Source organism: Thermomyces dupontii (assembly GCF_041956625.1).
Source record: "Thermomyces dupontii strain NRRL 2155 unplaced genomic scaffold VTN31scaffold_1, whole genome shotgun sequence".
In the NCBI taxonomy this organism is placed as follows: Eukaryota; Fungi; Ascomycota; class Eurotiomycetes; order Eurotiales; family Trichocomaceae; genus Thermomyces; species Thermomyces dupontii.
Window position 1 is genome coordinate 3,772,140 of NW_027192307.1, and position 24,709 is coordinate 3,796,848.

The 24,709-nt window shown below is 51.8% G+C and overlaps 11 protein-coding genes across 11 annotated transcripts; 4 read left to right on the forward strand and 7 right to left on the reverse strand.

Moving 5' to 3' along the window:
* Positions 1-386: 386 nt before the first annotated feature.
* VTN31DRAFT_1417 (uncharacterized protein) lies at positions 387-1,937 on the forward strand (the record flags this gene model as incomplete). Its single annotated transcript, XM_069401472.1, has 4 exons — positions 387-426; positions 497-565; positions 658-1,109; positions 1,221-1,937. The coding sequence occupies 4 exons, from the start codon at positions 387-389 to the stop codon at positions 1,935-1,937; spliced, it is 1,278 nt and encodes a 425-aa protein (XP_069264273.1).
* Positions 1,938-2,534: 597 nt separating this feature from the next.
* Positions 2,535-4,534, reverse strand: VTN31DRAFT_1418 (uncharacterized protein; the record flags this gene model as incomplete). The annotated part of the gene is made up of 2 exons (XM_069401473.1): positions 2,535-4,116; positions 4,176-4,534. 2 exons carry the CDS (start codon positions 4,532-4,534, stop codon positions 2,535-2,537), a joined length of 1,941 nt encoding a protein of 646 aa, XP_069264274.1.
* A 1,152-nt stretch (positions 4,535-5,686) lies between these two features.
* Positions 5,687-6,089, forward strand: VTN31DRAFT_1419 (uncharacterized protein; the record flags this gene model as incomplete). The annotated part of the gene is made up of 2 exons (XM_069401474.1): positions 5,687-5,707; positions 5,763-6,089. 2 exons carry the CDS (start codon positions 5,687-5,689, stop codon positions 6,087-6,089), a joined length of 348 nt encoding a protein of 115 aa, XP_069264275.1.
* Positions 6,090-6,399: 310 nt separating this feature from the next.
* Positions 6,400-7,083, reverse strand: VTN31DRAFT_1420 (uncharacterized protein; the record flags this gene model as incomplete). Its single annotated transcript, XM_069401476.1, has 1 exon — positions 6,400-7,083. The coding sequence occupies one exon, from the start codon at positions 7,081-7,083 to the stop codon at positions 6,400-6,402; it is 684 nt and encodes a 227-aa protein (XP_069264276.1).
* Positions 7,084-8,223: 1,140 nt separating this feature from the next.
* VTN31DRAFT_1421 (uncharacterized protein) lies at positions 8,224-8,850 on the forward strand (the record flags this gene model as incomplete). Its single annotated transcript, XM_069401477.1, has 1 exon — positions 8,224-8,850. One exon carries the CDS (start codon positions 8,224-8,226, stop codon positions 8,848-8,850), a length of 627 nt encoding a protein of 208 aa, XP_069264277.1.
* A 381-nt stretch (positions 8,851-9,231) lies between these two features.
* On the reverse strand, positions 9,232-10,329 carry VTN31DRAFT_1422 (uncharacterized protein; the record flags this gene model as incomplete). The annotated part of the gene is made up of 1 exon (XM_069401478.1): positions 9,232-10,329. One exon carries the CDS (start codon positions 10,327-10,329, stop codon positions 9,232-9,234), a length of 1,098 nt encoding a protein of 365 aa, XP_069264278.1.
* An 80-nt stretch (positions 10,330-10,409) lies between these two features.
* Positions 10,410-10,919, reverse strand: VTN31DRAFT_1423 (uncharacterized protein; the record flags this gene model as incomplete). The annotated part of the gene is made up of 2 exons (XM_069401479.1): positions 10,410-10,773; positions 10,831-10,919. 2 exons carry the CDS (start codon positions 10,917-10,919, stop codon positions 10,410-10,412), a joined length of 453 nt encoding a protein of 150 aa, XP_069264279.1.
* Positions 10,920-12,515: 1,596 nt separating this feature from the next.
* On the reverse strand, positions 12,516-15,981 carry VTN31DRAFT_1424 (uncharacterized protein; the record flags this gene model as incomplete). The annotated part of the gene is made up of 9 exons (XM_069401480.1): positions 12,516-13,855; positions 13,910-14,579; positions 14,634-14,768; positions 14,817-14,912; positions 14,969-14,984; positions 15,041-15,301; positions 15,351-15,653; positions 15,713-15,789; positions 15,844-15,981. 9 exons carry the CDS (start codon positions 15,979-15,981, stop codon positions 12,516-12,518), a joined length of 3,036 nt encoding a protein of 1,011 aa, XP_069264280.1.
* Positions 15,982-17,278: 1,297 nt separating this feature from the next.
* On the reverse strand, positions 17,279-20,149 carry VTN31DRAFT_1425 (uncharacterized protein; the record flags this gene model as incomplete). The annotated part of the gene is made up of 4 exons (XM_069401481.1): positions 17,279-17,642; positions 17,699-19,789; positions 19,849-20,039; positions 20,129-20,149. 4 exons carry the CDS (start codon positions 20,147-20,149, stop codon positions 17,279-17,281), a joined length of 2,667 nt encoding a protein of 888 aa, XP_069264281.1.
* A 377-nt stretch (positions 20,150-20,526) lies between these two features.
* On the reverse strand, positions 20,527-21,366 carry VTN31DRAFT_1426 (uncharacterized protein; the record flags this gene model as incomplete). Its single annotated transcript, XM_069401482.1, has 3 exons — positions 20,527-21,052; positions 21,125-21,207; positions 21,268-21,366. 3 exons carry the CDS (start codon positions 21,364-21,366, stop codon positions 20,527-20,529), a joined length of 708 nt encoding a protein of 235 aa, XP_069264282.1.
* A 564-nt stretch (positions 21,367-21,930) lies between these two features.
* On the forward strand, positions 21,931-23,572 carry VTN31DRAFT_1427 (uncharacterized protein; the record flags this gene model as incomplete). The annotated part of the gene is made up of 3 exons (XM_069401483.1): positions 21,931-22,065; positions 22,136-23,311; positions 23,369-23,572. The coding sequence occupies 3 exons, from the start codon at positions 21,931-21,933 to the stop codon at positions 23,570-23,572; spliced, it is 1,515 nt and encodes a 504-aa protein (XP_069264283.1).
* Between the last annotated feature and the right edge of the window lie 1,137 nt (positions 23,573-24,709).

The window sequence follows — 24,709 nt, forward strand, 5'->3', positions numbered from 1 at the left end:
TCTGCTTGTTATGGATCATTGTCTGTGGCGAAATATGCCAGCGATACCATTACTGTTTTAAATGGCGACAAACCTGTTAATACCCCGACTCATGGGACGTTTAGACAGATCCCGGCCTTTCTCCCGTCCTTGTCCTGTAGGCTACGTCTAGATTTAGTTAGGGGAGAACCCTAAACCCTAAAAGAACCCCACTGCGGCCATTGGAGAGCAAAGACGATGACTAACCCGCAGGCCCCGCCGCAATCGAGTCACGACCGGACTCCTTTCGCCTTTCTCCACAGGTTTTTCTGACTCGTAAGTATCGCTGGCCAGGAGCCACTTGCGACCAACTGGTATTCTCAATTGGACATTTGTCTTGATCTTGACGCGGCGACCATCTGCACGAAATGGTTACGATCGTGCTGGGCAGTCAATGGGGTGATGAAGGCATGAATCCCGACATCAATTGAATTGCAAATGAATGCGGTAATTGCTGATAGTTGGAGGGGGCCGACAGGCAAGGGGAAGATCACAGATTACCTGTCGCAAAAGGCGACGCTCTGCTGTCGCTCCGCAGGCGGACACAGTGAGTCGAATCCAAGCGCCCACATGACGCCGAATATCCTTTTCCTCGTAATCATTGATTGACGTGGATACGCGTCGTGAAATCTTTTTTAGATGCCGGGCATACCATTGTTCACAACTCCGTGACGTACGACTTCCACATTCTCCCGTCGGGCCTGATCTCGCCAACATGCGTGAACCTGATCGGTGCGGGAACCGTCGTCCACGTCCCGAGCTTCTTTAAGGAATTGGCGGCACTGGAAGAGAAAGGTTTGAAGGGGGCTAGGCAGCGCGTGTTCATCTCGGATCGGGCACACGTCTGCTTCGATCTGCATTCTGTCGTGGACGGGTTGGAGGAGGCCAGTCGCGGCGGGCGCAAAGTCGGGACGACGGGTAAGGGAATTGGACCATGCTATAGCGACAAGGCGGCGCGAAGAGGAGTCCGAGTCGGAGAGATCCTGGACGGGGAGGTGTTTGAGCGAAAGCTGCGGGATCTGGCCGCGAGCTACCGGAGCCGGTTTGGCGAGTTGGATTATGACGTGGAGGAGGAGATTTCTCGGTTCAAGGTGCGCATGACTCTGATCTCTTCTCTTTCCCCAAGTTTGCGGCGGCCTACGCAAAAAAAAACAAAGGAAGACTGCAGTGCTGAACTTATCGGATGTGTTGTTGAACAAAAGGAATACCGCAAAGAACTTGCCCCGTTCATCGTCGACCAACTCCCGTTTTTGAGAAAGTACTACCAACAAGAGGATGCGCAAATACTGGTGGAAGGAGCGAACGCGCTCATGCTGGACCTCGACCACGGCACATACCCCTTCGTGACGTCGTCGTCGACGGGTCTGGGAGGCGCCATCCAGGGGCTCTCCCTCAACCCGACCAAGATCAAAGACGTGATCGGCGTAGTCAAGGCGTACACCACGCGGGTCGGATCGGGGCCATTCCCGTCAGAGCAACTCAACGAGATTGGCGAGAAGCTGCAATCGATCGGCCGCGAGTTCGGTGTGACGACGGGCCGCCGGCGCCGCTGCGGTTGGTTCGATCTCGTGCTGTGTCGCTACTCGCTCGCCATCAACCACTACACGGCGCTGAACCTGACCAAGCTCGACGTGCTCGACGACTTTGACGAGATCAAAGTCGCTGTCGCGTACAAGCTGCCGGACGGCACGCGCGTGGAGGACTCGATGCCTGCGGATGCTTGTCTGCTGGAACAGGTTGAGGTGGAGTATGCCACGTTGCCGGGCTGGAAGCAGAAGACCATGGGCATCACCAGGTACGAGGACCTCCCTGCCAATGCCCGTGCATATGTCGAGTTCATCGAGAAGGGCCTCAACGGTACACCGATCAAGTGGATCGGCACCGGCCCGGCTCGGGAACATATGATTATTCGGTCATGATTCTGCCCCGTATTCTCGTCTGCCACCCCCGCTGTCGGGTAGCTTGATCATCGACTTCCTGTTCAAGATATTCTCATGCTTCCTGTAGAACATAGAATAGACGATTGTTTGAACTTGACACCTACCTACGTACCTGTATACATCTACAGTAATCAGACACTGTTTCGAGTAAGACTCAATCGTAGGAAACCGAGATAATGAATGGTCTATTCATTGCGCGATGCAGGACAGCTCCTCGCCATTATCATAGTATACAGGGGAGATGGTCAGTCTAGTAAAAACACAAGCACCATACACAAATGAAACCCTCTCAGATGGATACCCCAATCGTCAAACAAGATACCATCAGTGTACAAACAAACCAGTGCGGACTATTAACGACACCGACGAAGGGAAAATTGAAGCCGACACAGACCGCCCATCATCATCAATCAGAGTGATAATATATGACGTGCACACCTTGTACACCTGAACGCCATTCAACATGACATCGAGGTATGGAGTAGGTAATTCATTCGTCCTCGGGTTGAGATAGACAGCGCTGGGATGAGCGATTTTCCAGTCTATAGAAGCTGTGGTGGTGATGATGTGTTGATTTTAATTGGCCGCCGCGAAACGCGCCGGGCGCTGGCTGCCACCACGCCGGGCGAAAAAGTCATTCTCACCGCCGTCAAAGTCCCCCAGTCGACCGCCAAACGGGTCCGATCGACGTCGCGAGAAGCGCTCAGTGGCCAGCGGGCGCCCCGTGGCGTCGCTGATGCCCTCCTGGACGTTTAGGCCAGGGATGCGGAGCAGAGAGAGCTTCTGCGCGAGTGCGCGGCTGATGGCCGGCGGCTCAGACAGGCCCCAGCTGTTCACGGCGACGTTGTTCAGCGCGCGCACGAGATCCCGCTTGCTGTCAAACACACCGGTCAGAGAGCCCAGCTGTGCCCGGTAGCAGCTGTACTTGCTCTCGTACGGAACCAGCTTCATGGCCGCCCTGATCTGCCGGATGGTCTGCGCAGCGGCATCGGGAAGACCGTCCACCGGTTGGGAAAGGTCCACGTCAGCGGTCTGAAGGCTGCGGTCCTCTTCGATGGGGAGATCCCGGAGCTTGGACCGCACATCGTTGTATTCGAGATCATGAAGGAACAGCCAGCCTTCGCCCTCTTTGTTGGCCCGAGCCGTCCGTCCGAGTCGATGGATGTATGCCTCACGGGTCCGCGGCGAGCCAATCTGAATCACATGCGTGACGTCTGGGAAGTCCATGCCCCGCGCGGTGACATCGGACGACAACAGGATGCCAGTCCGGCAGCGACGGAAGCTATCGGACTCCCGAGTTCGCTGGTTTTGTGTCAGACGCGAGTGCATCTGGAAGATAGCCCGACGGCCGAAAGGATTACCGCTGGTGCGATCCATGGGGTCTTTGAGCAGTTCCAGGAAAGCTTCATAAGCAAGTTGGACTTCGGCAGTCGAATTGAAGTAAACGATCGCCTTGAACGGACGAGCGTTACCATCCTGCGACGATTTCTCCATGCTGTTCTTGCTGAGTTCGAGCACCGCTGGAAGCGCGTTCTCCAGGCCACGAATGAACACGGCCCGCTGACGGACACGCATGTGTGTGGGAACTTCATCCCCCCTCACGGTTTTGATGAACTTGTAGTCGGGCTTCATCGTTCGGTGCACCATTCCCATGACTTCTTTCGGCACCGTGGCCGAGAACATGAGGGTCTGGCGGTCCTGCTTGGCAGGGTCCGGCAGGTAGTCTTGAATGCTCTCGATTTCCGGCGCGAAACCGTCATCGAGCAGGCGATCCGCCTCGTCAAGCACAAACACTCCCAGTTTTGGAGCGCTGACACCGCTGAATTGGTCCGACAAGATATCCTTCAACCTTCCAGGAGTTCCAACCAGCACATGGCATCCGTACTGCCGGATGCGTCGCAGTCCTTCGGCTTTGTGTGTTCCACCAACGGCAGTCTGAACCACGATCCCTGTCTGGGAAGCAACCTTCTTCGCCTCGACAGCAATTTGCTCCGCTAGTTCACGGGTGGGTGAAATGATGATGGCACGAATGTCACGCGCATGCGACCGTTGCCGGAAGCTTTTGCGAGCGAGGCTCGGATCGTTTTCAATCACCTTTTGCATGACGGGCAGCAGGAATGCCAGTGTCTTTCCAGTGCCAGTTTTGGCCTGAGCCAGGCTAGGGGAAGCATTAGCGGATATGAAAAAACGAACTACAAGTCCATTGAGATAGCTTACACATCGCCGCCATTGAGCGCCTCAGGGATTGTCAAAGACTGCACATCAGTCATTGTCGACAGCTTCATGCCCTTAGTGACGGCGTAGACGAGGTTCGGATTGACCAGCCCCTTGGTAGCTAGATCATTGAATTCGGTGATGCGTGCCTGGCTTTCCGGCGCTGGCGCGGCTGCAGGCGATTGTCTGACGGACGGCGTCCAATGGAAAGATCTGACAATCGTTACAAGTCGAGCGGACGAAGGCCGCTGCAGGTTTGTTGTCACCAAAGGTGCCGTCGCTCTAACAGAATGCGGTACTCTGGGTGCGCCAGCTCGCAGCGCTCTCCCGAGCGACGGCCCGCGACGGACAGCGGCCAACATGATGTGTGAATGGAAACGAGGTCAGATCGTTGTCACTGCAAAAAAGTACAACGACCCTCTAATGACCCCTGGAAGAAGAAAGCAAAAACACGGGATGAATTGCAGTGAGGTTGTAGGATTGCTGCCGATAATTTCATTGAAAAATTGACAGCAGATAAAAAGGGACTGTCGCGCTAAGCCCAATCGGGGAAGGCAGGGTGCTCCAAGGCGGTCAAAAGGGCGCGGTTTTCATAGGCTGACAAAGCAATGTGGGGCTGATAAAGCCGATAATCTGATAAGCTTATCAGTTTGCGGACAGCATCCACGTTAAAATTTCGAGACGACAGTGGAGTCATACAGGCAGCCAGGTAGGTAGATACGGAGTACATCTCTTGTTAGCATGTCTCAATGGATACTCACAATGTACGGAGTACTATTCTTACTGAAGAGTTCAAAGTAGTCACTGCAGGCAATCTGGAGACGGATGATCATATTCATCTCATGTCTGATTGTGGACCTATTCAGACAAGATTGTGGTAGCAATATGAGCTTGTTACTGGTCAAATTGAGCCACATGAGATCTAGAGATGCTGATTTCTTCTTGCTTCTTGACTACAACCCCAGTTTTCTGTAGAAGCTCTGTCCAGGGGAGCAAGACGTTTAGGGCATGGACCATCACGTGCTCTCCACAGATACAAAGTCATGTGACACGATCTGGTTAGCCTTAAAAACAGTAAGCAACTGTGATTGGCTGGCGAAGCCACCTGTATCATTATTATCCTAGGATTTAGACGGTTGTGATTGGCTGATCTGAATATCAGATTACCCCAAGCTTCGCCATGCATTGTGGCGCAGTAATTGATTCGTACGTCGCCCTTTCCGCAGACATCCTCCCTTCATCTCAGGAATCCTCTGAAAATATTCTGTTCATCATCACCGTGCAATCGTCGAGTCCAACGGCTTTGCTTGTGGCATTTGCGCTTCGCATGCTTGTTCCCAGAGATCATTAATTCGCAACTATTCCCGTCGTTGTGAGATCGACAGTTCTGATATACTCCATACGATAGCCGGGACTTCAGGTACGTCTTGGATTGAGGACTGCCAATCACCCATTCTAACCTCAGGCATCTTTCAGATTCACTTCTACACTCATAATAATCGAGCACTTCAACCATGGGCTCTGACCAGAAACCCGTACGTTTGTGCCATCGCCGAAGTATTGCGAAGAGGTCATTACTGACAATGGCAGACCTCACCACCACCGCCATATGGTGGTGCTCATCCCACCCCTAACCCTCAGGATGGTCCGTTCAATCCGCCTCCGGGTGCGTACCTGCCACCAGGAACACCGGGACCTTACGGACCAAATTATCAACAGCCGTATGGACCGCCACAACAGCCACACGATCCATACTATTCTCCGCAACAACCACAATATCAGCAAGGTCCTCCATACCAGTACTATCAGCAGGGTTACTACCCACAGCGCCAGGACAAAGGCAGTACAGGGGAAGGGATTTGCGCTGGTATCTGTGCAGCATTGGCCTGCTGCTGCTGCCTGGACATTTTGTTCTAAGCATCCTGACTACCGGTCTTCGCGGTCAATGGATTTGTTGTTTGGGATTCAGGGTGGGTAATAGCGTTGGAGAGATCGGCGTTGGCTTTTGCGGGTTATTGGGTTTCAGGCTTGCAATTCCAAAACATGACTACGTTTGGCTTGTTTGTTGTGTCTCCATAGGACAATGCTACTCCTTGCTATATATACATAGGTACATAAGTTATGATCAATCACAGCGTCTAACATGGCAGGGACGACAGGACACTGGATACGAGAATGGGTATATCTCATCCAACTCACAAACGTACAAATACAATCATCACAATCATCACCTCCGCCCATACCGATATGGGTCGTTGCGTCGATAACCGCCCGACGCTCTTCGGCTCGAATGCCGTCGTGGTGGACTCGTCGCGACACTAGACTCCGGTTCCTCGATGACCTCCACAACGTCATCAGAATACTGTGTGCCGCTAACCGCTGATTCCTCGACAACGATCTCGTCATCTTCCGGGTGTCGGCGTCGGGACGAGGACGGCCGCCGTCGCGACTCTTCGACTTCGACGATCTCCATGCGTCGACTGCGCGGTCGCGACGCAGCCGATGCCCGACGGCGTGGCGGGGGGCCCACATCGCTCACCGAATCCTCGACCACGACGACCTCCTCCCTGGGTCGCCGTAGCCCGATGATGAAGTAGGTGATCCAAAACGCGATAACGACTCCACCAACGACGCCGAAAACGATGCCGACCACGGTGCCCGGCGCAGGACTGGAGTCGAGACCGCCGTAGGTCGCGGAGATGGAGAGGATTTGGTCGGAGAAGCGGGTCTGGCGGCGATGCCGGACATTGTTTGCCGTCAAGCACGACGTAGAGGAAGGAGACGAAGAGGAGGAGCAGGAGACAGCGCGCGGGTCACTTGTTATGCTTGCGGAGGCGAGGCCGATGAGCGCATGCGCGAGGTCGCGGGCAAAGCGCGAGATTGGCTCGGTCAGCGATGCGATTGGCGCCATCGGGCTAGGATGCTGCAGTTCGTCAGGGACAGTCGAGTTGCATAATGGCACAGGCACTGCGTGATCATGAGGATGGTCAATGTTGCGACGTCAAAAATAAAGATCCGGTTCTCATTATGCCAGGAAGGGCAAATGACGTTGTGCCGGTTCGAAAGGTTCGGACAAATGAACAGGATTCGTACACATGTCTCTAAAGATGCTTTGTTTGACTCGGCGCGTCCAAACAGCCCGTGCAAAGCAAATTGTGGCTGTACCAATGGTGAGTACCAACTGGCTTAGGATCCATACATATGAGGAACATAACTAAAGAGACAGACCAATTATGAAAGCGCGCCATTCCCAGAGGCCCAGCGCCCCAGCCTCACAACAATAGCATTTTCTGAGTTTCAATTTCCACCTCGCTGTCCCGATGCATAAAGTACTTTGAGTGGCCTATTGTACTAGTAGTTCATACAGAAGTCGAGACTTGCCGTGGCAGATAGGAAGGCATAACAATCGCCTTGTTATCCCTTCGCTGAACGGGACGGACCGAACAGACCTCTACTAAGGACCTACCTGACCTACATACCAAAGTAATCAAACATCGTCTGTTTCAAAACTGCCTTTGTAATAGAGCATAGAACTGTTATTAGGCCTTAGGACTCTGCTCTCGTCTAACCCTGTCAATTGGCTTGCTACTATCGACTGAAAATTGAAGCTGAACAACGGCACCAGCACTCGTACAAATCCACCAAATTGTCCTTCGCAGCATTCTTGACGATGGCTTCCGAGATCTTTGGCAGATTGCTTCGGCTTTTTCGTCTTATTCTACTAGGTTACCTCCTGGGAGTTCGAACTTCTCCGTTGTTGGTGAGGCTTGAGGATGAGCTGGTCCAGCATCTACTCTTTCCCTCCAGTACTCCTCGATACATTGTTGCTGACACTACATGGTATCCTTGGCTATAATGGGGGTTTCCTACGAGTAGTGATGAGAATGGCTGATCAGTTAGGCCAAATCACATTTTCTCATCCTTCCAGTGCCTGTCGACGCAATGCTTTTGCCCTCTCGCACTCCCCTTGTTGCAAAAGGGTGGAAATTTGGGAATATGCTTGCAAGGACGTGAGGATGGTCACACCTTGATACCTTCCCATATCTCTCCCATGCCAGTCGAAGCATTGCTTCCTCAATTTTGTATTATCCTTGGTTTCCCAGGACGGTGCCATGGTAGTAAACGCCGAAGAGGGTGCTCAAATTGTCGGGCTCGAACGACCCTGCCCAGGTTCTTGGCACTCAAGAGAGTGGATGGTCGGGCCCTAGCATCTTTTCTTGTCCTTCCAGTGCTCGTCGAAACATTGCTTCCGCTTTTTCGTACTGACTCTGTTTTTGGAGGGCGTTGCCAACGTAGATTACGCTTTGAAGGGTGTCTGGATGATCGGGCCCCAACACCTTCTCATGCCCCTCCATTGCCCGTCAATGCAATGCTTCAGCCCTTTCAAGTTTCCCCTGATGTTGGAGGGCTAAGCCCAGCATCGAAGCGCTGCAAAGGGTTTCTGGATGATCAGATCCCAACACCTTCTCGCGTCCTTCCAGTGCCCGTCGAAACATTGCTTCCGCTTTTTCGTACTGACCTTGACTTTGGAGGGCGTTGCCAAGGTAGAAAATGCTCTGAAGGGTGCTTGGATGATCGGGCCCCAGCACCTTCTCTAGTCCATCTAGGGCCCGTCGATGCAGTGCTTCCGCCCTCTCATATTGCCCCTGACTTTGAAGGGAAGCGCCCAGGCTCATAACGCTGCAGAGGGTGCTTGGATGATCGGGCCCCATCACCTTCTCCTGTCCCTCTAGCGCTCTTTTATGCATTGTCTCTGCTTCACGATATTGACACAAGGTTTGGAAGCTGCAGCCAACTTTGGAAAGAAGGTCGAACTTCACACTCTCTTCCGTCGTTTGATACTCAAGAAAGTGCCAAGCATGTGGGAGATAGCCCGTCCACACAGCTCTATTGTCATGGCTCGGAAATGGAAAAGTGTCGTTGAGGCGATATATCACCTTTGCCGTCCACTCTTCAAGCTCTCCTTGCTTGCTCAGCCAATTTAACATTGCCAGTCGAACCAGTCGGTGCATATCATACATGCCCGAGTCCTCCCTCTCAATAATAAAAGCGTAAGCCTTTAACGTTCCAATGGCATCTTCTGCTTCACTGTCCAAGCGTCTCGAGGGAGGAGAGAACGTGGAATAGCTTTCTCGCTCAAGAAACACATGAATTTCAGGTAATCAGCAGCCAGAGGATCATGGTCGGCAATCTGGCGAAATGAGATAAGCCAGGTTGTTGCAATCGAATTTTGTGCCTCTCTGTATCGATAGCGGTCTTCAAAGTCCCTGCTCAGCAACTCGGCCATATATTTGTCACTTGACCGGAAAAGATCGAGATACCTCGCTGTCGAGATCTGTTTCTTGACCATATATGCGGAAGCTTGTCTGATGGCAAGAGGAAGGTAGCCAAGAGCGTCCAGAAGCTTTAACGAAACGTCCCGATTGCTCATTTGAGACCTTGTCAAATGCGCCTCCAAGAACTTGAAACCCTCTTCCTCATTCATACCCTCGATCGTGAAAACACTGGGCGCCGGAACGTCGAGCTGAATTGCAAGCTCACGGTTACGTGATGTAAATAGCACGGAACCTTGGCGGCTGGACGGGAGATGGTGGACAAGATTTGTGCTGCCGGGGAAATTGTCTAGGCTGTCGAGGTTGTCCACAATCAAGAGCCAACTGCCGGTGGTTTCGTTACTCAGTGCCCCCTTAACAAGCGTTTCAATTTCTGCTTCGTCGTCATTGATCCCGTCAATGTTCAACAACTGGCCAACGTTTCTGTAGGCGTTTCTGAAGCTGACAGCATCTATTGCAGGAACCCAAAAGACCGAGCAGTCCGAATGCTTCTCGCGGACTCGGAAAGCAAGCTCAAGTGCAATCTGCGTCTTCCCAACGCCCCCCAAGCCGACAATGGCAGTTCTTTGACAGCGATCCACGTCCACACTGGGGGGAACACTCGCAAGAAGCTCTTCCAAGATTGACTCCCGACCGACGAAGGATATATTTCTGTCAAAAGGGACAGAGAAGTGTATGCGTTCTGTGGCTGACCTGCGTTCATAGCCACCAGCGGATATGCTTTTGAAAAGGGTGTCGACAAACTTCCTGATCGACCTTTCATTCTCGGCCAGATAGTTACGGGTGTGTGCCGAGATACTGCTAGCTTCTCCCCAGTTCGACATTGTTACATCTCTCAACCCTTGATCGACATCAAAGCGAAAGTATTGACCATTTTCCGCAAATCGATGATCCAAACTGCGAGCTATTCTTCTAGAAGATGTAGCCATATCTCTTCACGCTTTGATAATCGATTTTGGGGAATCCTCGATGGTGATAACATCTCAAGGCCAGTGACAATGCTCAGGATTCGTAGCTGGCGGCGTTCAGGAAACTGCTTTTGACCCTCCTGGATCAGGAACTCGCATGGGTTGTTGTATCCGAATGAAGCATCGACAAACTCGATTTCATCCCGTCCCAGTTTTATGGACTCGAAAAACCCCACTGCCGCAGATGTTGCCCGTGCAACTTCCCAAACGGTACAGGACTCAAATGCAGTCGATGAACCGTATGTCTTGAACAGGGTAGGAGCCGCGTCGACGTTGTCCTTTGTTATTGCTAAAACCACCCTAGGATGTATGAGTCCATGATGGTCTTTGAATTGAACTTTTCGGGTCTTTGCGTACGTCTTTGTGCATGTGTTGTCACGAAAATTCATGTTCTCATGGGGACAAGTTAGAATAGTGACTGGCCATGATTCCTGCGGCTTTTGCATTCCTCTTCCACACAGAATTTCCTGATTGTCGATTTTATTGCATCCTCAAGGCGTCTGGCAGAGAAAATGGACCCAGACGGGACATTTAAGGTCGGTAGTATATGCACTGATTTCGGCGTGAAAGCCTTCTTTGCGAAGTCCCGATACTCTTTTATACACTCGTCAATTGTCATCCGCAGTCTACCTAGCATAATTGCAATGATTCTGTGCGACGTCAGTCAGTCCGCATGGTATTATTTTGACGTAGAGAAAGAGCCGACATTACCCTCCGATGCCTGTGCCCCCAATCAAGTCAATGTGGTCGCATACATGGCTCAGACCGTTTTTGTCGCGGATCTTTTCCATGATATCTTCAAGAATGAGGAGACTGGAGAGACACCGAATGCCACCACCATCTCGAGTAGGGTCAGCGAAACGAAATGACTTTGAGGAATCGTGCACCGTACCAAGGGAGAGGATCTTCAGCGTCTCTTGTGATAAAGCCATTGTGCTGTTTAATCTGTCAACCGTGCAGTGCAGTCAAGTAGTAGGTAACTTGTTTCCTGAAATTAACTATACTCCGTATTGACATATAAGACTTGACTTGATAGTAGTACTAGTTGGTTAGTCCTCCGTAGTAGGCCTACCTGCGAAATGCCCTGCTCTTGCTGGGGTCGAAGGTTGGTGGGCTTCTCAGACGACGAGATAGCCACTCTTTACCGACACAGAGCCGCGTTGCGCCTGCAGTTGTGCCCACGTGATGCAATACAATATATCATCCGTGTCTTGTAGCCTTGGCTGTTTAGGTACAGAGTACTACTCCGAACCTACCGCGCTACAGCCTACTGGTGAGTCGGTGCGTGGGATGGGAATCCATTAAGGGGGCTCGATGATATACCCGACCTCCGTCCTCTCACCTTGCTTCATCACGTCTACGTCTTATTTTACTTCCCAATCCGTTCTTCCTACGCAAAGCTTCAATTCTCTCTTTTTTTTCTTTTTTTTTTTTTTTTTTTTTTATTTTTTTTTCCTTGGTTCCGAGCATCTAGCTGTAAGTAGTACTCTCCTGGTACAATCTGAAATGACCAGCAACAAGACGCTCTGCAGCGCTCTTCTGGAACCTACTACTCCGTACGAAAACTTTGCTTTTCGCACCATTTTCCTTGCGCTCTTCAGGATCGGCTCATTGGTCTTTGCCTTGCACGCAATTGAACACGGACGAATTGTAACTAGTATGTACTGCTGATCTTTGACTACCCACTCGTTGATTTCATGCTCTTAAGAGGCTTTCGGACAATTGCAGTACTTTTCGTATTTACCTTCGCGCCCATTTCTTCTTCCCATGTCTCATTTTCAGCTTTCTTTCAACCTTCAACTCTTTCTGATGCGGTCTCAGGCTGCTGGCCATTATAAGAGTCTCTGTTTCCATGCAGTCTCTGACATGCTGCTTGGCATTCCGAACTCTTTCAACCGCTTTCAAGCGAGAACAGTTCTCTTTCGTACACTGGACAGTTTACATTTTGAAGACAAAGTTCCTATCAATTGAATTGCATAGTAGGTAGTATCAAGTGCTGCTAGCCCACTATACACCGTTCTCAGTCAACAGTGACACAACTCTCAATATGCACCCGGCCGCTTCTTGTACTTCGGCTGCTTCGGAGCCTGGACCTCTGAATACGACGTGACGACCGGTGTGCGAGCAATCAACTCGAAGCCCTCCAACTTTGCTCCAGTCTTCTCGTGCGCCCAGAGCGACAAGGCGATCCAGTTCTTGCCCTTGTAGTTCAAGATCCCCGGGGGAACCGGATACTCCGATTGCGGCCCGATATGGTTCGTATACTTGCCGAACTGATACCCGTTGACATAGAGCTGAACTCGATACTGCTGTGGCTGCGATGTCTCCGGAACAGTGTTGTTCTGGAAGACAAAGTACAAGGGTACATCATATCCGGACGGGATGTTCAAATCGAACGACGTAGTGTAGAACGTGACACCGGGCTCCTTGATCCCATCGAACGGGCTGGACGACTTCCAGCTCCGACTCGGCGGAGCCGGCTGGTGCCATCCTTGCCGCTCAGCGAACAGCCCTCCTTCGTTCAGCGGACCGCGGACTTTGTCTTGATAGTCCTCGCCTCCTAGGTTACCGGTGAACTTCCACGAGATATCCTCAGGACGACGACCGACAAGCTCGAACTCGAGAATGCCACGGGGGCTCTTCAGCATGTCTGCACCGACGTTGAAATTCTCCTCAAGCCCCATGTTGTCGATGAGGAGTGTAAGGACGTAGTGCTTGCCCTTGTCTAGCTTGGGCAATTCGTAGGTGCCGTTGTGGTCCGCCGAAACAGAATTTCCTGCCCACGATCCGAGGAACGTGTCGTTGAGCCAGACGGATTCGCCAAAAGCAAAGCCGCCCATAGTGCGCACGCGCAGCGCGGTCTCTTCGCCGGTGGCCTCAAAATGGCCCCGGTAGATGAGATATCCCGTATGGTATCCATAGTCCGAGGAGTAGAGAGAGACAGGCGTTTTCAGCGGGTACAGAGTGTTGTTGCTCTCCTTGTGGTCGGCGACCGTCCAGGCAGAATCGTCATACTTGGACGAGAGTTCGGGCAAGCTGTCGATCGCCTTCCACGCAAGCTTGCTCAGCTTGGGCAGCTTGAGTTCAGGGTCCTTGTACTTGACGGTGGTGGTCCAGAAGCCATTCGAGTCAACGTCGTACTTGTAGTTGACACCATTGATGACCAGTTTCCGTGCCGATTTGGGCGCTCCAATGACCTCTACCGTGGTCGTCTCGTTGAAGTCTGCCTTGATGTGAAGCTCCTTGTTCTTGGTGTAGGCCGTCCGCACGAGATACTTGGATCTTACAATGATCGATGCGTCAGTCCTCTTCCGTGTAGTGTAGGCAGGCTCTCCTGGTCTCGTAAGCTCCGGAACCCAGTAATCGTACGCCGAGTTACGATCTTGAGAGAAGCGTTAGTACAACAACGTCAGCACTATTGTCACTGGAATCATACCAAGCAGCAAGATCAAGAGGTCATCCACTTTGACAATGCCCCTCGAAGGAACCACATCCCAGGAAATGACCAGAGAGCCTTTGACGTCCTTGGTGGTAATGCCATTGTCCTCATTGCTGAGCACCGAAGCCTTGGCCTTGGTCGAGACGGCAATTTCATGGTGCTCACCGAGGCCTCCGTAGACGACCAGCACGGAATAGTCGGCAAACTTCTTCCAAGTAAAGATCTCTGCAGTCGAGTAGAGGATCTTCTTCCCGGCCACATCGTAGTCCACGACATGAACCTTGGAGTCGCGTCCGTTGAGCGTCAAGGATCCACCAGTCTGAGGAATCTGCAACTCCCCAGCGCTCGTAGGAAGCTTCAACTTGTACTGGGTTACCGCCGTACTGGTGTAGTCCGTGTGCCTCACAATATAGTACGAGGCACCTTTGCCCCTTGCAATGAGGGGTGTCACCGTGAGGTCGCTTGCGTCGGTGTAGACTCCAGTGGTTGCATTTTCGGGAACAGTCTCCAGGTAAGACGGCGAGGCTTTGAGGAAGTTGGCAATCAGCTTGACCTCGCTGTACTTCTCACGGGAGACGCTGCGCGACTCGGTGATGGCTGCGCCGTAGTCATAGGACGTGTAGCCATTGGGGTGACCCAGATTGCCCCAGTTCGTGCCGCCATAAGTCTGCTCGAGTCAGCGCGTCCGCCACATGTAGTCAGATTGAGATGTAAGACTTGCCATGTAGATGTTCAGAATAGCCACGCCAGCGGCCATGGCTTGCTTGTATGCAATCCTCTGGAATTGCCAGTTGGTCATGGCGGCACATTTGTCGAAACCAGCTCCTCCCCACGGATCAAAGGAGCCGCCTTGGTACTAAACTGGTGTCAATCCGCGCACAACAGAATCAGAACTCAGCCGTACCTCGACAAGAGCGAACGGAGTGTTGGGGCTCTGTTCCAAGTGCTTTTCACGCCAATTCGTCTGAAGTCCGTCCGGTCTCCATGCTGTTGGATTGCCCTAGATGTTGTCAGTATTCCGTCTACCATCAGCATCGTGGAAATCACGGATCATACGCAGTCAAATCCGACTCTGCGTTTCTGGTTAGTGCCGCCCGACTCTTCCTAGAGAGAAGAGGATCGACTCACGGGTAATTATCGTGTCCATAAATGTCAACCGCTCCAACGCCTGTCCCTGGTGCGTTATGACCCCTTGGCGATGCGTCATTGCTGATGAACGGAACATCGATTCCAGCATCTCTCGCCACATCCATGATTTCCTGCATGTATTCCGGGTCGAACTCGGTGTTTTCAAAGTATGTATACTCATTCTCCGGCTGGAAGAGAATCACGGGGCCACCCTTGGTAATCTGGGCTCTTGCAATGATCTTCGATATCTCGGTCGTATATCTGAGTAGTATGTGAGCAGTGATCGAGAACAGGAACGTGGCATGCATACCGATTCGCTGGCTCCATAAAATCTCGAGCACTGGTGCGCAGCTGGCCCCGAACTCTCGACAACCATCCTGGGAACCCTCCCCCGGAAGCCTCGGCATTGATGTAGGGACCCGGCCGAGCGATGAGATAGATCCCAGCCTCCTTGGCAGCGTCGAAGAAGGGCTGCAAGTCAAAGATCCCTTCCGCACTGAACGATCCCGGCTTGCCCTCGAGCAGCGCCCAGTCAACATAGAACGACACGGTATTGAAACCGAGGGCCTTGATCTTTTGGAATATATCCAGGTAGAGCGATGGGACTGGAAGACTGATATGCATTTTAGCGATATGTATTCTCCAAGGCAAATTGGTCAAAGGGATGCCTACCGGAATGGGTGAACTTCACCCGAGAAGATCATGATGCGTTCTCCATGGATATAGAGGGATTGATTGTCCCATGTCACCTATATTGTTCTGTCAGACCTCCCGACTCATGCTTATGGAATACCTTGCCATACAATGTCTTGAATGGCGGCTCGCTTCTCAGGGTCCGGATGCTCCGTGATGCTGAATCCACCGATTCTGTGTGTGATCGGGCTGCCTGCAGCTTGACCTACAAGCAAGCCCAGCACACTCAGCGCAGAGAGGAATTTCATCTTGACAGCTCAAATTTGATTCAGTTCATACATACTTTCCCAGGCGACGAATTCTACTATTTCCGCATGAGAAAGAAACAGTATCTGGACATGTCCTTGACAGCTAGGGGTACAGACTACCTTTTTATATGTTGCCACTCAACAGGAGAAATGCCCTAGTATCCATATCCCCATGGGGAATTGTTCTGTCTAACTGCCATGCGGGGTGAAGATCAGCGGTGCTAGTCAGCTCATCCGTCGCGGCAAAACGACAAATACAACTAGTATCTATACAACGCCACTCGGGGAGTGCGATACCGAACATTCTCGGGTGAATAGACCACCGAGCAGTTCCAGCCATTGGCAGTCGATCAATGTTTGATTGTTCATGTTAGAAGAAAGTACTACATATGTGGAGGAGCTTGAAGAATTTAACCGACTCGGTCCGAAATGGATCTGAGAAGCTTGTCCGATCTTGTTCCAACGCCTTTTTTCCACCACCCAATCATCTGATTACGAACAGAAAGGATGTGGACAACTGCCAAGATTATGTCCAGACTAGATACATACTATTCTCAGCAATCCAACACCGTCGGATACTTTTATCGCGAGCTGCGAATGACCGAGCTGTCAATGAGGGGGTGAAGATGCTAGACCGCCCGTTGTTTCTCACTGCAGTGGACGCTCGATGACGTTTCTCAACCTGAACCAAGGCATGCGTCAATGGTCTACATACAAGTCCCACTTAATTGCCATTGTGAGTTCATACTACTGTTGTTTATACAACTTAGTGCTACCTAGGTTAAGGTAGCTACCAGGTAGGCACGATTCGATGTATCTGCTGAATTCCATGACATTCTCGGAATTTGGCGAGCTTGGAAATCGCCGTCCATCTTACCTCGGCTGACTCCGAGTAGGCCCTTGCTGCCCCTCAGTGACCAACATCTTAGTCCACGGAAAGTCTGCACGATGGCATTCTCCGCAGGCATGACAGTATTGAGAACCATCTTTTTAAGGTTCAGTGTGTTACACCCTCCAATTATAGAGTGTATTCCGGCCGGGGAAAGATGGAAAGGCGACTTCTTTAGGGTTAAGGTTCGGAACCCTACCCGGACGGCATTGTATCAGATTTTATCCGTCCACTCAGCGGTGCAAACATGACCGAACGTGAAGGTCAAATGGGCCTAATTTCTCGGTTACATACATGAAGATTCCAGATGTACCTAGTCTATAACTCATTACAGGACAAAATCACACATCATAAAAATCATTTTGTACAGCTTCGGCAGCCACCGGTTCCAAGCAGGACCCCAGCTAACTATACAGTCGCATTGAATTTGTCCTCTTCATCACGGTCATGCTGGAATGTTTCCCGTGACGTCCTTACACCCGCCTCCTTTTGCCCTAGTTCGAGATTCTCTTCTTTCATAATCTCCTCCTCGTTTTTGATGTCCTGGTCCTTTTCGGCGGGGGAAGTCTCCTCATCAGAAGCTTCCGGTCTCGTCTCCACAGGCGAACTGACATCCGAATCATCATCTGCAGCCTGTTGTTTCTTTTGCGTAGTGTTGACGAGAGGCGTCTCGTCGTTGAAGAGGCGCAGGAGCAGCGCGCGCCGGTCTTCCTTTGGCAACATCAGATTCAAAGAGCGTAGCGATCGCCATGTAGGAAGGACCATGCGCTCACTGTCGCATCGGCGATCAGCGTAATTCAATGGCCTTTTGCCAACTTGGCCACTTACCTGATACCGTTCGGAGAGTCGTTGAGTTCGATACGCAGCACCGCGCACCCCAGTGAAATATCCCGTGCCCATTCGCCAATTTCTCCCAAATCCCTCCATGCGTTGCCATCCACTCTGGGAAACATCTCAATCAGTAAACGCCGAAGGGGTTCTTTCTGGCGTAGTGTGGTCGACCGCTCCGGCCCTAGCCAGGGCTCGATGATCTGCAGCCCATCGGTTTGGATCCGCCACCGGCAGACGTCCGGCCGAGGAACTTCTTGCTTCACAAACATCTTCACACCGCAGTGCACGAACTTGATGCCCCGTCCCTCATTTTCGGTCAGGATGTCTCGTGCCAAGGTGCTAGTGTAGTAGATGGTCCGGGTCGGAGAGCCTTGCGCGTTTCGGACCATGTAGCGGTCCCGCGGAAAACGGTTCGAGATGTTGTAGAAGCGGTAAATCTCATTAATTTCATCCAAGTTGGGATCGAGATACTTGAAAGGCTCTTCGAACTGTTGACCCTTCTTCTTTTGTGAAGCTGGTTCTTGGCGGGATGGCTCAGGGGTCTGCTCTGCTTTAGACGCTTCTGTTGATTTGTCCCCGCCTTGAGTCGCTGTAGCTGATGGAAGATGTACAGGCCGATCGCCAACGATGGCTTCCGTGTCACCTTGGACCTTCGTTCTCTTGCTAGGCATTTGATCCTCAAGACTGTCACCGGACCGCTTCTCTGGAGATGCCGGTCCGCCCAAACTCGTGGTGTACGAGGGCTGATGGCTTGCCTCTGCCACAGTTGCGTTCTTTCCATCTCCGTCATTCTTCGGCTCAACCATCTCATCAAGGGCATTGATCTTTTCCAGTGGTTCTGCAGCGCCATTGCGATTCTTGCGGTCTAATTCTTCCGCAACAGCGGCGACGGAAGCCTTAGGGATGGTCTTGCTCGTGTCTTCGGGCTTAGCTCTGATTTCGGACTTTTTCTCCAACACAGCAATGAAGAAACCACCCGTGTCTTGCAAGTGTGGATATACACGGATGCACCTCTCCAGCGGCAGCGACACTTCTGGGGGGAACATAGTTGGGCTTAACCGACCAAGGCCGTCGATACCGTGCTCCGCCCGATGGGCATCAACTTCCTGCCAACTACCCCACATACGTCCCTCTCGGTCCATGACTTTCCAAGTTCGAAGCCCTGGCGCACGTTTCAGAGCTGGCAGTTCGTTGCTGCAGTCAACGATCTCAACCGAAGCTGCACCTCCACACCGACTGATCGCACTGGCAACAACGGCCTCATCTTCGACGGGATTCATGCTGCACGTCGAGTACACGACTCTTCCCCCTACTTTTAGCATTTGCAGAGCACGCACAAGAATGCGAACCTGAGTCACGTGCAATCCCATCGCGTTGCCGGGGACCCAGTCAGGCCAGACGTTGATGTTCTTTCTCGCAGTGCCGTCACCAGAGCAAGGGACATCTGCGAGTATGCGGTCGAATTTGAGATAGACATTCTTGGGGGGCTTGCCATCCGGTGCCGGCGGAGGAGGAAGCTTGATCGACGGATACATGGTGGCATCATGGTTGGTGACGATGAGATTCGGTGAATTGAGCCGCTTCATTTGATGAATCAGCATGTGTGCACGCTTGTAGTCGCTGTCGTTTGCAATGAGCAGGCCTGTGGTTCTCCCATCATCCTCCAGGCCCTCAGGCAGTGGACCAGCCTCGTTTCCCTGCTGAATTCTCTGAGCAGCAACCCTGATGTTGTCTTCCTCTCCAGCGTGGATCATCTCCATGAGCTGAGCGGCCTTGCTGCCTGGAGCGGCGCACATGTCCAACACCACCATCCCGGGTCGGACATCGAGAAGCAAAGGTGGAATCATGCTGACCACCTCCTGCCGTGTGATGTTGCCCACATGCGCTTCTGCGACAAGGAACTTTTGAAATGAGGCGAAGGGCGGGAAGCGGCGAATCACATTCTTAGGGGTAGTCATCCACCATGCGAGCTGGTCCGGATACCAAGGCACTGGCTGCGGGGGGTCAACATAATTGCCTTCATAGGTGATCGATGTTATTCTGGGAATATAGTATTCCTTGAGACGCTGCTGTAATGCGAGCGCATGGCTGGACTCTCCGCATCAGTAGCCAGTTCAGGCGCGATCCTTCTCCGAGCTATGACGTACCCTCTCGAACCCGTGAACCGAAAGCTGTTGGGAAGATCTCTTCGCAGAGCCTCCCAAAAGGCCTCGCGCTCTTCTTCTGGAATAATTCCGAGTTCATTGTAGTATCGCTCAAATTTTTCATTGGTTTTCTGAATCGGCTCGTAGCTTCGTCTCTGGCCTCCGCCGCCGCCGCCGCCTTTCTTTTTACCGAACTGTCGGCGTTGGATTAGCAACGGCATGGAGAACTTCTTTGGGTATTTGAGAGGAAAGGATTGAGCGAAAAACAATGCGCAGCGCATACCTTTTTACCTCTCTTACCCATTGTTCCGCTTGCTCACAGTCAAGTTCCCAGTTGCGAAAGCTCAGTGAACATGACCTGAATTTTTTGGATCCTGTCCGCGGTGGAGCTTCCCAGTGGGGAGGTTTATGTGATACAGTATTGATACTAAAGTTACCGGATGATCATCGGGCCGATCCAAGGCCACATTCATTTAGTTCTCTGAAATTTCGAGATTTTGGAGCAAAAGCTCGGATAGAACTTCAGTTTCGAGGGAAGATGGAGAAGTCAACGTGTGAGGATGCCTCAAGCCTCGCAGCAGAAGCTACTTAGCTTGTAGACGCATGATTGCCTACTCCGAAAAGATAACTGAGAACACATTGTACATTTGTCATTGATATCTCTTCTTTCCTGACTATGAATTAGATAACCCATCGGTAGCTGGCATATCGACCGGCGGTTTCACTTTTACGGATGATCTTGACGACCTGGCCTCGCCGAAGGCCCAAATACCGTGCCACAGGATCTGACACCTGGATTCGTGGAAGTTGAGACTCCTTCAACCGATATCGTACTAGCAGTTGAGCCTTTTCTTCAGGGCTTAGCAGAACGTGCTTGGGAACAAGTTCGTGTCGGGTAATGTTGACCAAGAGATCCTGCTCCTGGAAGTGTTCGCAGATATGGCCAGGGATACTGTTGAGTAGTCGAATGGCTGACGGTGAGATAGGAGTCCGGGTGATGAAGATGCCCGAGTGGTAGTTTTGTTCATCCACAGTGTGGTTGAAGTTCCGCACTTGCTTGGTCCCAACACCTGATGCGTCCGGGCAGAACTCAACGTAAATAGTCCCGCATTCCGGTTTTGGTTCTGGGTTGTTTTTGGTGGGTAGTGGCGTGTACTTGGCCAACATCGCGTCAGTCGGACGAGCAACGATTTTCATCTTGTTACGGCTGCAGTTCGGCCATCATGTTAGATTGATTCGACGAAGCTACGCCAGATCGGACGGATTCGTGATGACCTACTCGACATATCCCATAGGATCAGAGTATTTCGATCTAAAATCATCGTACGAAATCTGCAGCTCGTCTTCTGATACTTCGTAACCCTAAGGCATGACCATTTGTTAGCCACTTTCAACTTCGGGCCTTTCTTTCCTATGCCATACCCGGTCTGCTAGCATCTCATGGACCGTCTTCCAAGTCCGCCACATCCGGGCCATCTCGCGCTCGGCCTCTTGCGAGCCAGAAGAGTATTCGTCTTCCATGGTTGCAGGTTATGAGCTGCGCACGACGGCGCAGATATAGATGGAGAGTTTGGCAGCAGCTGGTGGTCAGAGAATTCCAGTCTGTAACCTGTTTGAGAATTCGGCGATGGCAGCGACGAGTTCGCAAGCAAAGTGGAGCGGAGAATGCCCGAGATGGCTGAATTAAGTATCTCACTTCGCAGAGCTTCTTACAAGGAATGAAAGAAGTGCGAAAGATTTCCACGCTAAAGAACGAACCTGATTCGCAGTCTTGGCGGGCGGTGAGCGAAAGCCACAAGGTGAAGACGTTTGGAAAAAGCCGAGAAAAAAAAGAGGACAGATTTACTCACTCAAGATCTCCGCAAGACAACTATACAATTTATCTACGGCCTTTGTGCCATTGAGTCGCCTTGCTAGATTTCTCGTTCCCCATATCGCGCCCCCGCGACTTCGTTGCTCGGACTTATCTCAGACCCGTGGCATTGGCGGTCCGATCCTAAGTACGGAGTACTCCTTCAGCAGAGAGTAGTTACCCTTTTGAGTGACACATCTCTGACCGAAAGCCAGGTTGTCGCGTCTAGCTCAATGGCTGCCGCCGCCGCTACAGTTGCGCCCCGTGCCTCTGAGCACAAGCCTAAGCCCCAGAAGCCCGATGAGGCGGCATTCAAGGCCAGTTTGGCGCAAGCCGAGAAAGAGCATGCAGCGGTTCAGGAGAAACTGGTTCGCAACGCACTCCATTTCCCGTGAATCAGGATGTCGACGGCTAACCTGCATTCGTGGTCGTGAATAGAACCAAATCAAAGCGAAGATTGAAAACGCCAAGCCCAACAGTCAGGACTCTCCCGCCGCGAAGCGACAGAAAGAACTCCGCGCTGAAATCGCTGCCATTCGCCAAAAGCAGCAGGGTTTCAAATCATCTCGGGCTAGTGTCCAGGAAAGAATCAATGCCCTCGAAGCGACTCTCAAGGCCCGTATAGCCGAGCACAACAACTCGCGCAGCAAGATCGGGTTCAAAAATGTCGAGGAGATTGATCGGGAGATTGCTCGCCTGGAGAAGCAGGTTGACTCTGGCACAATGCGTCTGGTGGATGAGCGCAAGGCGCTGTCAGACATCTCAAACCTGCGCAAGCAACGAAAGAGCTTTGCCGCCTTGAACGACAGCCAGAAGGGGATCGACGACTTGAAGGCCCAGATTGCTCAGTTGAGGAAGTCTCTCGACAACCCAGAAGCACGTGCTCTTCAAGACAAGCTGAACGCGATTTACAAGGAGTTGGATCAGATCAAGGCAGAACAGGACGCCGCCGCAAACAACCTCAACTCTCTGCGTGATGAGCGTTCTCGGTTGCAGGAGGAGCAACGGAAGAAGTACGATGCAATTCGCGAGATCAAGGACAACTACTACAATCAACGGAGGGCTTGGAAGGAGTATGAGGATGAACTATGGCGAATTCGCCGGGAGCGTCAGAAGGCTGAGCGGGAGAGGCAAGAGCGGGAGAGACGGAAGAAGATCGCGGAGAAGAAGCTAGAGGAGGCCTCCCGACCAGCGTATACGGATGAAATTCTCATCGCTCAGGGTCTGATTCGCCACTTTGACCCATCGTACGATTTTTCTGCCCTCGGACTCGATGATAAGAAGACCGACAACAATAGCTTGCGTGCGGAGGTGGGACGAAAGGTCGACGATTCCGACATCAAGGGTGTGAAGATTGTCAAGAAGGAGGACCGTGAGGACGATTACTTCGTCGGTACCGGTGGGAAGAAGGGCAAGAAGGGCAAGAAGAGTGGTGCTGCTGGGCAAGGAGCACAGACGGACGGCAAGTTCAACCTCAGCTTCGGAGTCATCGAAGACTTTGCCAGGATCAAGGTTGATCAGCCCATGAGCCAAGCCGACGTGCCTGGAGTCATCGAGAAGCTCGCCGCCAAGATCACTGAGTGGAAGAAGGACCAGGCTGCCAAGACTGAGGAGGTATGTCAAATACTGCTATTATGTATGCTTTGCAGGGATGAGCTAACGATCGACCAGAATATTCGGAAGGCTAAGGCTGAGATTGCCCGTCTGGAGGAAGAATACCAGCAGCGGGCGTCCGGTGCATCCAAGAAGGGAGCGCAGGCCAATGGGACTGTCAATGGCAATGCCAGTACCGAATCCGAATCCAAACCGGAGAACGATGCCGCTGCTGATGCCGCCGAGGAACTTCAAAAGGCTTCTTTGGAGGACAAGCAGTAGGCTGGTGCGAATTGGAATCGGCCAGCCTCCGCATACGTTTTTCCAGTAACGGTTGCTACATTGCATCTTCGCTCTCCCAAGCTATGCCTGTTAACTTCGACCATGAACGTTCAAGATGTTGAGCATCCAAAGAGATGAGCAGCAGGATTTTTGCGGCTCTTTGCTCAGAAGTGGCATCGTTATTTGTGGCTTTGCTCGTTGTATAAATACTCTTCTTATTATTAGGGTCAAGTGTCGTTGGACTGCATCTAGGTTATGCCTAAATGTTGCATGCCTGCTTCATTGTTCCTACAGAATGTCTCCTCTGCGTCTTGATGATTGGAATGCAATGAATGCAACAGACAATATGAGGTGTGCCTATGGGCAAAGATAAGTCTTCTATTAGCCCTCCAGTAGGTAAAGGCTATGAGGGGAAGAAAATAACAAGAGGTAAAAAGCCGTTGTATGGCCGAAGAAAGAAGACTTGCTCGAGAACTAGGGAGGTTATCCCGTGGCCGCATTCTCATAACATCCTACTCACTGGTTGGAGACAGATACACCCAGCATGGAGGGAACGTATCTCCATAAACCAAATAGGTGGTAGGATCCATGCACAGGCGCTTGACTGGCAGAACAGACACCACAATGTTGGTTGACTGGACTGCAGGTCCTGCAGCTATCCTGGATACCAGAGTGAACAAAATCCTTCCTTCCAGCTTTTGTGCATTTGGTTTTTGTTGAATGAAGAGACAATTATCGATGAGAACCCAGTGAAACTTCCTATAGGTACCTACGGAGCAGATTGCGTCAGAAATAGAATGTATCATGGAACAAGACGCTTCATATGACGAGAAACTGTCCTTTGAAGGCGGCTTTCCCTTTGCAACGTCGGGACATGCTTCATTCCGCGAGTAATACCCTCAGGTAGGTTAAGTCAGCAAATACTCCTCGTTACTCGTAGGTCTAGTACTGTAACAGCAACCGTAGACCTACACTGATAATGAGAGTGAACGAGTATTCCGTGTGGATGCGTCCTTGGAGCACGGGTACCTACTACTTATGTACCTATCTAGGTAGGAATTGGGTCGCTGACGCTTGCGGACGAACCTCTCCCGCCCGCTTCCAACCATAAAGTACATGTTTCCCGTGTGCTGTTCC